General features: G+C 45.7%; 1 protein-coding gene across 1 annotated transcript; it reads right to left on the bottom strand.

Moving 5' to 3' along the window:
- Nucleotides 1-9,909: 9,909 nt before the first annotated feature.
- On the bottom strand, nucleotides 9,910-11,799 carry LOC8043283. The gene has a single exon (XM_002416174.3). It carries the CDS (start codon nucleotides 11,797-11,799, stop codon nucleotides 9,910-9,912), a length of 1,890 nt encoding a protein of 629 aa, XP_002416219.3.
- Nucleotides 11,800-15,221: the final 3,422 nt, after the last annotated feature.

Below are 15,221 nucleotides of genomic sequence, written 5' to 3'. Positions count from 1 at the left end.
AGCAGTTTCACTTTCGACAAACTAATGTGGGTCTTGAAACTCTATTTCGTCGAGCACCGTCATTTTCGCACGTCAATAGCAGCCGGGAGTCGGTTCTTCGGTAACCTCAAAATATTTTCTTGATTTGTTTCAGTCTCGATGGTGTGAACATAAGAACTGGGCCGTACAAAGCGGCGACCCATTAGCGCTTTGACTAAATTTAAGTCATCTTAAAGGTTATTCACACTAAAGTCACTGGATTTTGACAAAGTAGCGCTATTACCTTCACTGCCTGAGGACTCAAACGGACGTTAATATATAGTCGCCCAACATCCTCGCAAGGATATTGTCTGATTCGTCTCTGTTGCCACGGCAATCGCCATTTTGCTCACTTCAAATCTTAGAAGCTTTGAAAAAGTCGTTCTAAACCAGTCGTGCCAAGGTCGCTATGGAGCATCACTGTATATACTGAAAGTGTTCCCAGCCAATGTAAGCGTCTTTGGCACTGCGCATGTAAACATTTTAACAATCATGCTTATCTCCACTCATATCTTACAGTATTAGTGCTCATCTTGCGTAAATTAAGACAGGACAAGTATTTCTTAATGCCTCCAAGCACCGACGCCGCATATGCGATTCCGGTACGAAGATGCAAGCTTGTTTTGCCGGTGTGTGGGTAGCAAAATCTCGGCATACAAGAAACGCCTCCATAAGGTTCACCAAGAACGGAAAGCTCAAGGAGGAACTGCCCATTCCATGACCCGAAACCGCGACCATACGGGAAGCTTGGCGATACTTTTCCATGATCTATTTACTTTATTAGCTCACGCAGGCACGTTTGCTTACGTTTTCTTACGTTACGTTTCGGTGACTCTTGTTCGGGTGACTCTTGTCGTAAGCAGACGTAAGCTCCTGTAACGTAACGTAATGTAACGTAACGTAAGAAAACGGGGTTGTGTGAAGCCGCCTTTAGAGCCAAATGTGTGCCAAGACATTGATTGGAGCACATTGCGAAATAAAAGCTTACGCAGCCGTTGTTTCTAATTCGTGTGTCGTGTTGTGCGGGTGTCTTGAAAGTACGTGCCCCATAAATCCTCCGCTTGGTAGTGTCCTCGCCTTCTTCCTTCATCGGCTTCGAAGAGGCCGAGCTTCTGCGCTTTTTACGTAATTACCTGATCAGTGGGTCGGGCTACTCCAGAGATACTCAAGGAACAAATAGTAGCCACGAAATATTAGCGCATGATATTTCAATTCGATCAGGCAAAAACAGCGCAATGTCTGGTGGCGTTCCAGGGGGTTCAAAACACGCAGCTGGTGCCGTTTTATGGTCGAGATCGTGATTGGCAGGGTTGGCAAGGGCCATCACGATTTCTTTTTTCCAGGCTAAATAAAGCATATCACGCCGCGAAGTATCGTTATTCTGTCAAAAAAGACGTTTTTATTTAGTCAGGGAAGTTAAAAAACAAAAGATTCTACAAATGTGAAAAAGAAAAAAACACACTAATCCGAGACGCTTTTTTTTTTTTTTTTTTTTCAGCGGCGGTGACGGCGGCGCGACCAGCGAACCGGTATTGGGAGCCCCCGAGCGGCGCTGGTTCAAACTTTTGCGACCGATTCCGACACAACCGGTTTTCAAGCCACTTACAACCACCATCTTCCTGCTGCGCGGCCTGGTCGTGAGCAGCCGCAAGGGACTTAAAAACCGATTGTGTCGGAGTCGGTCGTAGTTCGTCGCACAAGGGTAAACGAGCCTTTTTGTTTCCGCGATTTGAATCTGCTGCTCTTTCGTGTTTCATGTGATAGCTGTTCTGACCGGTCTGTTTGGTGTCCTCGTGTATTTACAGCGTTGTATGTGCTAGGGTCTGGAAAAAAAGCCGTTTACAACTCCCTGCAACGAGGAATTAGAGCACAGCTCTTGAGAAGGAGTGCCCTAGTGCCAAAAAATACGCTACGCTTTAGAGTAACGACACTGGCCGATTTTGTGGCTTAAAATCATGGTTGCCAGTTATCCGAAGCTTCATCTGAAATCGCAGGAAACGCTTTTCCGTCCTCCAGAAATGTTTCAACAGTTCGCGACAGAGCAAAGTTCTTTTGTCTTTTGTATGATGTATAAGCGGCGTGACCCCGGCTTACAGGGGCCGTGCAACAATATTCAATTGAAATGTTTTTTTTTTTTTCTTTACACAGTTTGTGTGTAAAGTGGGACCCAAGTATACTATCACGCAGCACCACAGACCAAAAAACTACCTTGTGGGAATGTACTTTCAAAAACAAAAAAAGAGTGCGTTTTCTTTCAATCTCTCCGTCGCTAAACTTGATGACGTACCGTGGGGGTCGCAGTGTCGGCATAGTACCCCCAGTGACGGTATTTGAATGCTGCTCATAGATTGGACCCGAGCGTTGTGTGCGCACCCGATTTTGGCTCGTGATGATCAATAGCCCGACAAGCATTTGGGTAGTGGCCCATCTCCAAACACTGAAATGACCACAATAGCCGATCCATAACAATGCCTGAAACTCGGCGCCTGCTTTGCCAACCCTAGCGCGTGGCTATGATGAACCTTGGTCATAGCCTTCTCTATACTGACAAAGCCTGGCAGACAGCCACGAGGAGCGGCCGCCGAAATGGAAAGGTGGAACGGCAGGCAGCGGATGAGAGGAGAGCCACGTGGATGGCGCCCCGCTGCGGCGAGACGACGAAACGCACACTTCTACCGAGCGAACAATTGTGTTTCGGGTCTCGTTGCTGCAAAACTTGCGCGCTGACCTCCAGGTTTCCCGAGAAATGGCTTTTTGATGCTCTGTGCTACCAGAGTCTCGTGCTCCAAATCTGCGACCGGGCACTCTATGGCTCCGTCGTCGAACTGCCAGGCTTTGTGAGTACAAAGGAGGCTATGCCTTGGCAGCATACAATCTGCTCCAGATCACGTGGTCGCTTGTTTTTGTTAGGAGTTGAGAAAGTGAACGCTGCTCGTTTTCTCTTTTTTTTTTCTGCGACTTCAATTGCCTGTGGTGGAAAAGAAACGTGTTTTTTTTTAACCGTCACTAACTTCAGGGATTCGTTTTTAGCGTGATTTACGCAAAGTGCAAAAATCGTTGAATCGCCCCTTTAAGACTTTATGCAACAAGAGCAGGCAGAAGCATACACATTGCAGGCATCTAAAATACACCTTACAAGAAACTTTTGTTTTCAACGCTTGACAATCACTAATTAGACGCGTCAAGAAAAACAAAAATACATATCTAACACCAAAGGCTCTGACATGAAACCGCTGGGGTGGCGATGTTCTCAGCACGACGCACATGTAGCTGCTACGCTCCCCGTAAATCAGTTTTCTGCGCGCGCACAGCGCGCACACCCAGCTCTTGCGGCAAACGCGGACTTTTTTGTAAGGAGCGTGGTGGGCTAGAAAATTCATAACAACAAGAACCTAAAACTGAGGAACACGCAGAAAGGGCAACAAACACACACAGGGTGTTTCTTTTTTCTTCTTTTTGGATGTTTTGACGCACTCACTGATGATCTTTTTTCCCCACCGATGAGTTGTCACCAATTATAATCACTGTTATGTCAAAAAAGAAAAAAAGAGAACGTATTGAGCATTACTCGTGCGCTGCGCGAAGTAGTTCTTGCAAGATTCGGTTGTCGGCGGAAGATGCCTTTGGCGTTTGAAACGTGTACATCTTCAGAAATTAACGTAAAACTCGCCAACATGTATCTTAATCACACAAAAAAAGTTTCCTGCTTCTCGTTGGCAGGGAAGCATGGTGTTTGCCGGCCAAACGTCTGCGGCGTTTGTTCGAGCTCCATTTCGTGGTCAAAGATCCCCGCTTTCGGGACTTTGTGAAGCGCTTTAGCTTCTCTACCCCGAGGCTTTATCCTGTCGATCCATCGCCGACGGCTCGCGGTAACCCAGCCTAGTTTTTCACGCATCGACCTATGTCACCTTGGCGACCCACAACAAACAACTCGGGCGCAGGGAAAGCGGCTGAAAACACAATAACAAAGAACGAAAACAACAACAACAACGAAATGCTGCTTGAATGTCGGTGGTTCACAAAATGCCCTTCTCACCGTGTACGAGTTGCCTCTAAGCCTTTCTTTCTTTCTTTCACGTGCGTTTCAACGCCACTTGACTTTCCGTCGGGACGCCGAAGTCGCATCAATAATTCAATAGCGTGGAATCCCCGCGGGTTCCGTATTTGCAAAGTATGTTTTTGTGCGGTGTGTCTTTATTTTTTCCTCCTGGGCATCAAACTCGGTGTTTCCGGAATAATCTAATATCGCCCAAGATTACCTCGATGAATAAAAAAAAGGACGTTAGCCTAATTCTTTATAGCAGAGGGCTGGTTTTCCCAGTTTCGTGTCCGTGGACACATAAATCTCTACACAACCCTCTGGACAGATACCGCCATCTATGAGCGACGGCGACAACCAGACAACCGGCCTGTTGGTTGTGTGGTTGCCGCAGTCGCTCATAGATGGCGGCACATATTACAGCTCCGCTGCTCTTCCTTCTTCACCAGAATTAAAAGGCTTGAAGTGTTTGTTTTGTTCTCAATCTCTCCTTATTTTTTAATGTTTTTTACGACATTTTAAAAGGTTTCGTACCGATTCTTTCTAAAACTAGCGGCGCGCGAAATCCGTAATAACGAGCCCTATTACTTCGATAGAAGAGTGACAAAGCAAAACCGTTTGTTTATTCCAGGCAGCTACGGCGGAATTCGTACAATGCAAAGGCGGTTGTATAGACATCGCAATGCTAATAAAATCCGACGCTCCCTATGCACAGCCCGGGTTCGTCTGCTTCTTGCACAGGGGTTGGGACGATATCAGAACGCCGACCTCTTATTGGCTGATTCAAAATAAAAATAGGGGGTAGACCGTAACGTATCTAGCATAGGGATCTACCCATCCCCCTTTCAATCAAAGCCAATGAGAGCTCGGCGTCGTTTTGACGTCACCTCAACCCCCGCGCAGAAAGCAGACGACTTGTCCTCCGAGTTGCTGTGGTGTCGGGAACGCGTCTCGAACTGGTGTGTTTCACACGTCTTCGTCAGTCTTGCACACGTTCCTTGAAAAAGTAGTTCATAACAGTTATGATTATTCTTAACCCAAAAATATTTAATCAGATTTCTTCATTACTTGTGAGGGAAGGTAATCGGCCGTTACTTGATAAAAAAAAAAGTAACCGTTACTTTTTTTGGTTACTGTAAATTTTCAACAACAAAAAAAAAAGACAGTATTTTCCGCCGGTTTGAAAGCGGATATTTTTTGTGCTGTCCGGTATTGAATCAGAATCACCGAATTATACACCGCTCATCTTCTTAATCCACCAATTTCGGTAAACCATGCGTTCTATCGCAGTCTTATTTTGAGAATTCCTGGGTAGGAAACTTGTAGAAAGAAAGGTGGCCATAGGCCTGTCTCCCTCGGCCAGGGGACGGTGTAGGGTCCACGAGACGCGACCACAAAGTAGGTGCCTCCGGCAGCATCCGCGAGACGCGACCGTTTAATGCTCACTGGAAGCGCCGTCCTAGCGTCCCATCCTGTACGGTCCACGGGCGTAAACTAGCGTCTGTCAGCGTCCCCCAGCCACTGTCCATATGCACAACCAGAGCCTTTGAAAGGATGTGAGGCGACGTACAACGGAAACGCAACCTGAAGGTATCTGAATTTGCTCGCTAGGGGGCGCTGCTCGAAACTTGAGAGCTACAAATCTATAAAATAAAAAAAAGAATGGAAGGGAGGGGGGCGTTAGCGCCAGCTGCTAGTTTCTAGAGGATGCGGCTCACTGGAAGACCGTCGCTTTTTTTTTTTTTCTTTTAGTGCGAAAGCATTAATGTCCCATGGAGCGAACCGGCGTTATAAGCTTTCGAAGCTGTGCCAAACGGCACCTAAACTCCCCTGTCCCAATGGAGCGAGGCCTGTCGTCTGTAGCAGCAATTTGATGGATAGGCTCCCATTGGCTGGCGCGCATCGTAGTTTCAAGGAACGAGGCTCCTATTGGCTGGCGCGCGTCATAGTTTCAAGGAACGCCACCCCATGGCGTCGCGCGGGCCCCGCCCCGGTAAAAGGAACAAGGTGGCGCGCGCTCGGCCGGTTCTGCTCCTCTCGACACCGACGAACATGGCGGCGCCTCGAGCATCTTCATCGTAAGCAGCCGCAACCTCGACAGTAGCGAAACCTGCCCGTCCACGCAAGTACGCCGGAGACAAACTAAGAAAGCGGAATCACGTAGCACAACGAGCGAGGAGGCAGGCAGGGAAATCCACTACCGTCGTAAAGTCTCCAAATACACGGCGGGCGGAACGAGCAGCGGGGCAACGCGCTAGGAGACAGAACAAAGCCTTTCGTAAGCGTGAGGTGCAAAAGGTCCGCGATTCAAAGCGTCTCAGGGGCAAGAGGACGAGGCCCTTCGCCAAGACGAGGCACAAGCAACACGGCGCAGATGTTTTTAGTTTACTGTAGCGGAATGCACATCCGGAGGGATGGATGAATGTTGTTGGTTATCCCCTTTGTAACAGGCGGTAGCTTGCGCCACCTAGACTGAGAAATTTGCTTTCCTCCCCCGCTTAAATACCCAATTTCTTTCCCTTTACATCCCTGCAGCTATCACCATGCCGATCAAGGTTATGCGCACACCGTCTTCACTTCTGAATTCTCACTCAAAGGTGTCCCCGAGCGTAATGCGCTGACAGACCATAAAAAAAAAAAAAAAAACACCAAGCGAAGTTTAATACTCTTTTTCTTTTCTCTCTTTTTCATGCATATGCAGATCTGCAAAAGAACAAAAAGACCCGTCAGATTCGCTTGGCTTTCAAAGCACCTTTTGCCAAGGCAGAGCGGTGGCGCCATTTAGACACGGAAATAATTTCAATCGTCCCGATTTATCTGAGAATGTACTAAACACACCGACACACATCGCTGAAATAGTATCCCAAAATATTAAAGGGGGAGCGCAACAACTTTAAGATTTAAAAAAATTTGCATCTCGTCATTTTTACGTTGTTTATCGTGTCCCGGAGGATAGAAAAAACATCTCCTTTATAAAAAAATGTCGCGATTCCGCTGCGTAATCGCAAAGCCAAAGTCGAGCTTTCTCCCCCACCTGCAGCCCCAGGTAGAAGCCGAAGGAACTACGGCGACCAGATAACGTGACCTCTGTCGGCTCTAAGCTGCAGCATAACGCCCGCTAATGTCAGCAGAGAGAGGGAGAGGAAGTGCCCTCCGAGGGAGCACACGGGAAGCTACACGGCAGCCCGAATTACGTCACTAGGAGGGGAACCGGTTGTGGCCTCGAAGACTGAGAGTGACTTGAGGGGTGCCAGAAATGCATATATTTATATTTTTTTACACAACCAGGACACGCAGATGAAATCTGTTTTCTGTTCTTTACTTTAAAAGGGTCAGAGGGCAACTTCCACAAATGCTTGACCGAAGTCCGGAAATCATTGCACCCCCCCCCCCCCCCACCCCCCAACCCTTTAAGCCAAAATATTTCCTTTTCTTGAAGTTATGCAAGTTAGAATATTGGTCCTGATCGTGCTTTTGAAGTGTCTCTACTGGCGACCACGAGAAGTTGACCTCAGCGGCAGGCAGGGGTTCAATCTTTGGACTGTAGGATTTGTCCCCAACTGATTACAAGCAGTTAAAGGGCGGGGTGCAACGATTTCCGGACTTCGGTCAAACATTTGTGGAAGTTATCATCTGACACTTCTAAAGTAAAGAACAGAAAACCAATTTTGCGTGCGTATACTACTTGTTGTGGGACAAAAAAAAGAGAAAAATATAAACATTGACATTTCTGGCACCCCTCAACTCACTTTCAGTCTTCAGGGTCACACCTGGCTTCCCTTTTAGTGACGTAATCCGGGCTGCCGTGTAGCTTCCCTAGTGCTCTCTCGGAGGACGCTTCCTCTCTCTCTTTCTAGTGACATAAGATGGCGTTATGCTGCAGCTTAGGGCCGACCGAGGTCACGTAAGCTCTCGCCATAGTTCCTTCGGCTGCCACTCGCGGCTGCAGGTGGGGAAAAAAGCTCGACCTTTGCTTTGCGATTATGCAGTGGAATCCCGACATTTTTTAATGAAGGAGCTGTTTTCTCTTTCCTCCGGGACACGATAAACCACGTAAAATTGACGACATGTAAATTCTTTTAATCTTAATATCGTTGCACCCCCCCCCCCCTTTTTTTTTTAAGGCTGAGGTCCCACGGCGGTCAGCTTGAAAAGGCCTAAAATTTGACCCCTAGATGGCGACGCGATCCGTGTGGCCTAAAGCAAACACATCGAGGGGCTTTAGTGTGGCCGAGAAACTGTGGCATGGCTCGTGGCTACGATGTTCCGGCTAGTCCCCTGTCCCTGTTGCACGTTCACCGCGTGATCTCGCCCGCGACACGCGGTGCCAGCGCTGCGCTCGTCTGCTAAGCAAAACTAGCTAGCCCAGCCAGCTCATCTATCGAAGGAGACCAAGCTAAATGGCTTTTATTCTCTGATATGGGCTTCTGATCCAAGGTGCACTAATTTCTACATACTTTTACAGCGGAGCTGTTAAGAGCTAGGTTCCCCAGGATTGTGTCCGTGTATGTCGACACAAACCTACCTGGACAGCTACCGCCATCTATAAGCGACGGCGGCAAGCACACAACCAGTATGGTTTCCGCCGTCGCTAGTAGATGGCGACAACCCTTCCAGCTATAATAGAGCAATGGATAGTTGGGCGCGTTGGTGGGAATTCATCGTAGCAAACAGAGCGAAAAACAGACGACGACGAAGAAGAAGCACATAGTGTATCGAGTACAGCTCCGTTGGTCTTCCTTCTTCACGAGAGTGGAAAAGCTGAACGATTTTTTTCAAGACATCACGATGTGAGGAAAAGATCTTTCGGATTATAATGTTAATTTCTCGCGAATAAAAAAATTATATGGTATATTGCTCGGCATAAACTTTTGGCATATCCTTCGCTTTCAAGACACAGGTTGACAAGGACGTCTGCTAGAAACGTAGAGACGCTTGGCGATTAACTTATCTGATCAATACGATTACAATTGAAAAGCGGCTGGATGTTACAAACTACTGCTTCAATGAACAAAAAGTTAGGGCTCAGACTATCTGGTGATGGTTAAATATATTTTAAAATAGAAGTCCGAGACTAGGGGAAAAAAACAAAGGTCTTTGGCTGTTGTATCCTCTTTGTTTGTTTTTTTTTTTGTTTTTTTTTTTTAGGGTTGTGAGGTGTTGTTTAAAACTGCATCATATTGGTTAAATTAAAGTACCTAGATAAAAGCTATGCCAGCAGACAACTGTACTTTTTGAGGCGCAGACTAAGTTAGTTTGCGTAGATTGTTCCGGTAACTCCGATAAGGGTAAAAACTCGGGATTAAGAAAATTAAGTTGGTTGGGGTAGGTAAAAGTCGCCGGAGTGCCATTCTTTTAAGTGTACCTTTTAAGTAAGGATAGGGTATAAAAAAACCTGCGCGAAGGACGACTCTTCAGTCATCTTACTGCTTGAGGACATGTTGCCATCTCAAGATTTATCTGAAATCACAAAATGTGCTTTTTTTGTCCTTCAGAAATGGTAACACAACCCACAACAGAGCCAAATGAAATCGACTGAGCTTTCTGAGGCAGTGTCTAAAGCTCAGAAAGTTGCATTTCTGAATCGTTGCGATCACCAATCGACACTGTCTTTTCACGACGACCATGCAAGACTACCATGTGTCACCATAATGAAATTTGACCTCTAGTTTTAGCCGCAAATTGATCCGTCACATGACTGATACCTTAAACGGCTGACACGATGCCCATATTTTATTGGAAAATGAAGATGAATAAAAGTACGGGTCTCAGACACTGTAACGCCTTCGCAAAAAACACAAATACACAAAAAAAGAAATAACGGTCCGAAAAAACAAATACGTGAAACAGCTTCATTTTTTCTTTTTACCCCTCAGAAATCGCGGCAGGAGCTTGAGCTTGCGTCTCTTCGACTTCTTGCTAGGACTGTTGTTATCCCCGTCGCACGTGACGACCTCTCGCCCCATCTGAACGCTCGCCTCGACAGTCTTACTCGTGGCCTGCACGTACTTGGAAGCCGGTGGCTTCTTGTCTCCCGTCTCCGGACTGGCCCCCTTCTGCTGGATGCCGCCGCTGTCCGGCGGCGCGTTATTGATGACAGTCACTTCCACCAGGTCCGCCTTGACCAGCGGTGGCATCCTGAACGGATCTAAGTCATCGCCACAAAATTGCGTGTAAAACTGGCGTAGCGACGTCTGGCTCGCCTTGTCCCCGACCTTGGTCCTGTTTTGACTAGGGGCACCCCAGATGCGCGTCTCATCCGGAGACAACTGGAGGTCCGACTTGCAAAGGATGTCGTGGCTGCTGCTCCCCTTACTCCCGCTCCTCTTCTGGAAAGGCGTGGTGGATTCGGGGTTCGCGTCGTCCCAGCTGGAATGGGTCTTGAAGAAGGCCTCGTTCAGGTATTGGTGGTCGGGACCCCTCGGCGTCGATGCGCCGCTCGTGAGCCGGCTTGCCGATGACGCCGCGGAGGGACTCGTGCTGTGTCTCGAGCTCCTGGTGTGTGAGAAAGCGCCCTCTGGAGACTGTCCGTCCTTCCAGAAGGGCGGGATGCCAGTAACATCCGAAACGCTGGAGTCCGTCGAGTTGAGGATGCCTCGGAGACTGTGAGTTTCCGGAGTACCTTCGTTAATTCTAGGACTTTGTTTGCCCTTGTGACGGCTCTGTTTCAGCGGCTGAACGTCCATCATTTGCTTTGTCGCGCCATCACCAGACTGCCTTTCCTCCGGGCTATTCAAAACGGATTTCGCCTCTCGTATAGTCTTTTCGATGTTTTCCACAACTTTCTGGTACTCTGGCAAGTTAGCGATACCGGTCGCTTTGTTCTGAGCTTTTGGTTTAGTTCCGCCGTCGTTTGTGAGGAAAGTATCTTTTGGCTTTGTGTCGTCGCATTCGCTCGCGTCCACCGAAAGCTCCCTTTCTAAAGGCTTGTCGTTACTCCTGCCAAAAATATTCCAGAGGAGTCGTCGCCTTTTCTTTTCTGCGGGAGCTTCCTTGGAGACATCAGTCATGGTGATCGTGGTGCTCAAGGGATTGGCGAGAAGGTCGGCGTCCGCTGCCGACGTAGCGTCAGCCTCCAAGCAGTCGGCGACGTCCGAGGCGCAGCCGTCGATGGGCCATTCTTTGTAATTTGTCCGTATCACACGGCTCTCGTAGCATCCATAAGACTGGTGGCAAGTGCTTGCCTTCAGCTCCTCGCAGTTGGCCGGGCTGGACACTCTCACTGAGGACAGACTCCTTGAGACTCCCGTCGGAACCAGGGGCAAAAACCCCGCTGGAAGATGCGATGCTCGGTCTCTCGGCGGAGCGCTAGGCCAGGTTTCATTCAAGGTGCTGTGGTGGGACAGCCTCGGCGAAGAGAACGAACCCTTCAGCGTCGTCTTGGCGCTCGTGCAGAGCCAAGGATCGGAGCGCGTGACGCTCCTGATAGAAGGAGACGGCGGATAGATGGAGGACTTCTCTTCCACGTATATAGGAGCGTGGGTCTCCAGCTTGGGGTCGCAGAGTTTGCTGTACGGCACCAGAGGCTCCCAAGGACCCTCTGGCTTGTAAAAGGCCATGGCAAAGGTGGACACCACCAAGCCCATGATGATGAAGAGGAAGTACATGGCGTTGGTGGTGATGGCCAAGGTAACCGAGATGGCGGCGAATACGACGAAAGTACCCGCCCAGATGAGGATGGACATGATGACGACCTTCAGGTTAAGGCGGTACCTCGGGGATGGGGTGATTTCAGAGGGCATGGTGGAGATTGGGTTCTCCCAAGGGTCTCGGTGGTACAACTTCGTTGTTGGTTTGGAGCTTCAGGCGGCGTTGGCGATGTACCATGCTGCGGGAGGGGACAAAGTTGGCAATACGTTATCACAGCGGCATTTTGTCTGGTTTTATGAAAGATACTCTCGCAACCTGTATTACGTCATCATACGAAGTATTCACCGCATCGGCACTTCTGGGGGCCTCAGACAATGGCAAAGACGAGAAAGAGGTTCCTCAAAGTCACAACCCTATTCCGCGGACTCCTTTCTATATAGTTATTATATGTAGTTTATAATATAACAGAAATAGAAGAAGAGGAAAAAGGTGTAAATATACCCGAGAGTTGTCAGTCAGCGCTGCGTAAGTGTCTCTTTCATTTGTGTGTGTGCTGACTCGAGTGACTGTTTTGCGGGCGCGTTGTTCCCCCGGTACCTCATGAGCAACCAACTCGCCCGAACCTTTGTGTTAGCTAGTTTTAGACAAATCGGTTTACCAATATCGGCCTTTTGGGGACCTTGTCTTGTAGGCGAACAATCGGAAAGTAGCTTTTGAAAGGGGTTTATGAAGGAAATCTCGACAAAAAACTTGATCACTGGTCAAATGCGGCGTAAACACACGAGAGAGAACAATAGTTCAATAAATTAGCAATTTTCAATTTCACAGACTTTGTCGTATTTAGAAATTTAAAGGCTGCGTTCACGCAAATAATTATAAATTAAATGGTAGCCTACATTGTGCGTCTGTCTCACTAGGCGTAAATCGGAAGCGCTTCTTTATAATTGTCATGGAATGACGCGTTTGACGAAGAGGGAACGTCCAGAGATTTTTAATTCGACTGTCAACACACGCTTTTTATTTCTTTCCCTTTCTATGTATCAACTAACGAAGACCTTTGATGATAAAAACGGCAATTATTACATATCAAAGCTCCGCCCATACAGTTTTCAATTAGGATGGTCTACAAATCTCATCGATATATATATATATATATAAATATATACCGGGTGTTTTTGCGAAGACTTCCAAAAATCCTAAACATTAGGGCGTTTGAAAAAAAAGAAAAAAAGAAACTGTCTTTGGAAACAAATTACCAGCCACGGCGGACGTCAGGAATTGCCAAAAACATGCTAATTAGCCACCTAATTAATCAAAATTTGTTAATCAACTTCTTAATTAGTGGAAATAGACATATGGTTCCAATTAGAAAGTTGCTAAGCGTTATCAAAAACAACTAAATCAGTTATTTTTAGAAAGACTTTGAGCACGTGAGAAGCGTAGTAGCGCACTAAAGTTACCACTCGGGGAGCAGGTACAAGGCTGGGGCTAAATAAGAGACGGAAAAATTGCGCGGGCGCCTTACCGCAACCGCTAGCCTTGTACCTGCTCCACGAGTGGTGATTTTAGTGCGCTTCTACTCTTCTCACGCGCTCAAACTCTTTCTGACAATGACTGATTTAGTAGTTTCTGATAACGCTCAGCAAGTTTCTAATTGGAATCATGCGTCTATTTTGACTAATTAAAAAGTTAAAGTGAATTTTAATTAATTAATTAGCCGACTTATCGCCAAGATTAGCCATCCGCGTAATGTCCCCCTGGGCGTAAAACTCACTCGTACAAGCAGCATAAGTGTAGCTTTCATGTCATCTTTTTTTTTATTCGCAAGAATAAAAAAAAAAAAATAAAAAAAAAAAACCGGTATAGACAGAAAGAGGGAAATTATTAGGAGATAAAATCGAGGGTTCGTTATTGTTAGGCTCAGAGAAACCAATCGTGCGAGGAATAGTTCATACAAAAAGATTACCCGTTCCATTTGTGAAATTGTGTCATGAGGCTCACTTCACGCTTGAAGAAACTTTCCTATTATGTATAATCATTATCCATTACTGCAGTGTGCTGCTGGTATGAACTGCACAGGAAAGAAGTAATGGCATGAACATATTTTTAGGAAACTACAAAGAGAGGAGCTATGAACGACACGAACGCATTGATTACAGTAAAGCAGCCAACAAAATATGAAACACATGCGCCAAAAACCAACCGAATACAACACGCAATACGGAGCATTAAAAAAAGTTTCCTATCATTTTGTTAACAAAAAAAAAAAATAAAGAAAAAACGTAATCACACTTGAGTGATTATCGAACAAATATCACAAACATACTTTTAATGAAACCATATTTTCGATTTGCATCAAGCACAGACCGTTTTTTTTTTTTTTTTTTTTTTTTTCGAAAACAACATGGAGCGAATATTTGCATGTCCCGCATATCCAATGTTGGGAGGTACTTTAAGAGGGAATAAGGGACATTTACTATTTTTTTAATCATCTATTGTGCTGAATTTTGGTTTACTGATGTATTTGTTCGGTACAACCTTTAAATATGCAAATAGTTTTCACATAGCTGTACTAAAGTCTGATGTATAAATATATTTTGGGTTTTAATTTCCCTTAGCATAAATAATATTCACTATATATTAGCAATTTTTATAGATTTGCATTCAGCAAAACAAGCTTGTTGCGGTAATGCTATTTTACGTCTAATTTATGTATATTACATTGGTAAAATCATTTATGACCAAGCTGCACAAAACAAGATCCCTTATCTTTCAAATACCGATTGATGAAAATTATTAGATACATAAAAATCGACAGTATTAGGCACACCACACAAAGCATGTCTAGCTGAATCCAATCTATAAAATATTTTGATATATTGTTAAGAGCCTTGCGAAGCACCTAATTAAAGTTATAGATGTATCGATACGTAAGAATATAATAAAGCTATATGAACACTAATCGCATATTCAAAATCATCACTGAGAAATACATCCGTATACTATATTAAGAATAAGATATGCTTATAAAGAAGTAAAAAAAAACAGTTAGAACCTCTTTTTACCTTTAAGTACATTGTACTTGAAGAACTAATTCAAATAGGATTAGAAAACTTTGACTTCACTTGAGATGCATGCTCTAGGTATGTACCTGTACTTTACTCTAAATTATTATTTTAAGCTTTCCGAAGAAAGTACAACTCCCGTTAAATACATTCCTCAAAATAGAAAGAAAAAAAAATGACCTATCGCCATGGGAAAGCGCGCTATCGTCTTTCGAGACGTAATCTAGTCATTTCTCTGAGTGAAGCTATGGCGCATATAAGACCGATACAAGTAACTGCCTTATAATTTGATTGTTTCAAATAGTTCTAGAGCGAGAGTAAAATAACGGCTCTGTGGTCACTTGGCTTTATACTATAATCGCCGCCATTTCCGAAATGTACCCCCGATCACACGTGGCGCAATGCATACTAGTTAAACAAAAAAAAAAAAAAAAAAAAAACACTGGGGATTGAAAGGGCATAATTAAATATTGTGTTTAAAAGCACTCGTACTTTGAAAGCGCGTCGTA

This window comes from Ixodes scapularis, unplaced genomic scaffold (assembly GCF_016920785.2).
Source record: "Ixodes scapularis isolate PalLabHiFi unplaced genomic scaffold, ASM1692078v2 PGA_scaffold13__105_contigs__length_92229423, whole genome shotgun sequence".
In the NCBI taxonomy this organism is placed as follows: domain Eukaryota; kingdom Metazoa; phylum Arthropoda; class Arachnida; order Ixodida; family Ixodidae; genus Ixodes; species Ixodes scapularis.
This window is presented reverse-complemented; position numbering and strand designations above follow the sequence as displayed.

Bases quoted from the DNA above. Each gene is read 5' to 3' on its own strand.
- LOC8043283 (XM_002416174.3), bottom strand. From the start codon at position 11,799: ATGCCCTCTGAAATCACCCCATCCCCGAGGTACCGCCTTAACCTGAAG.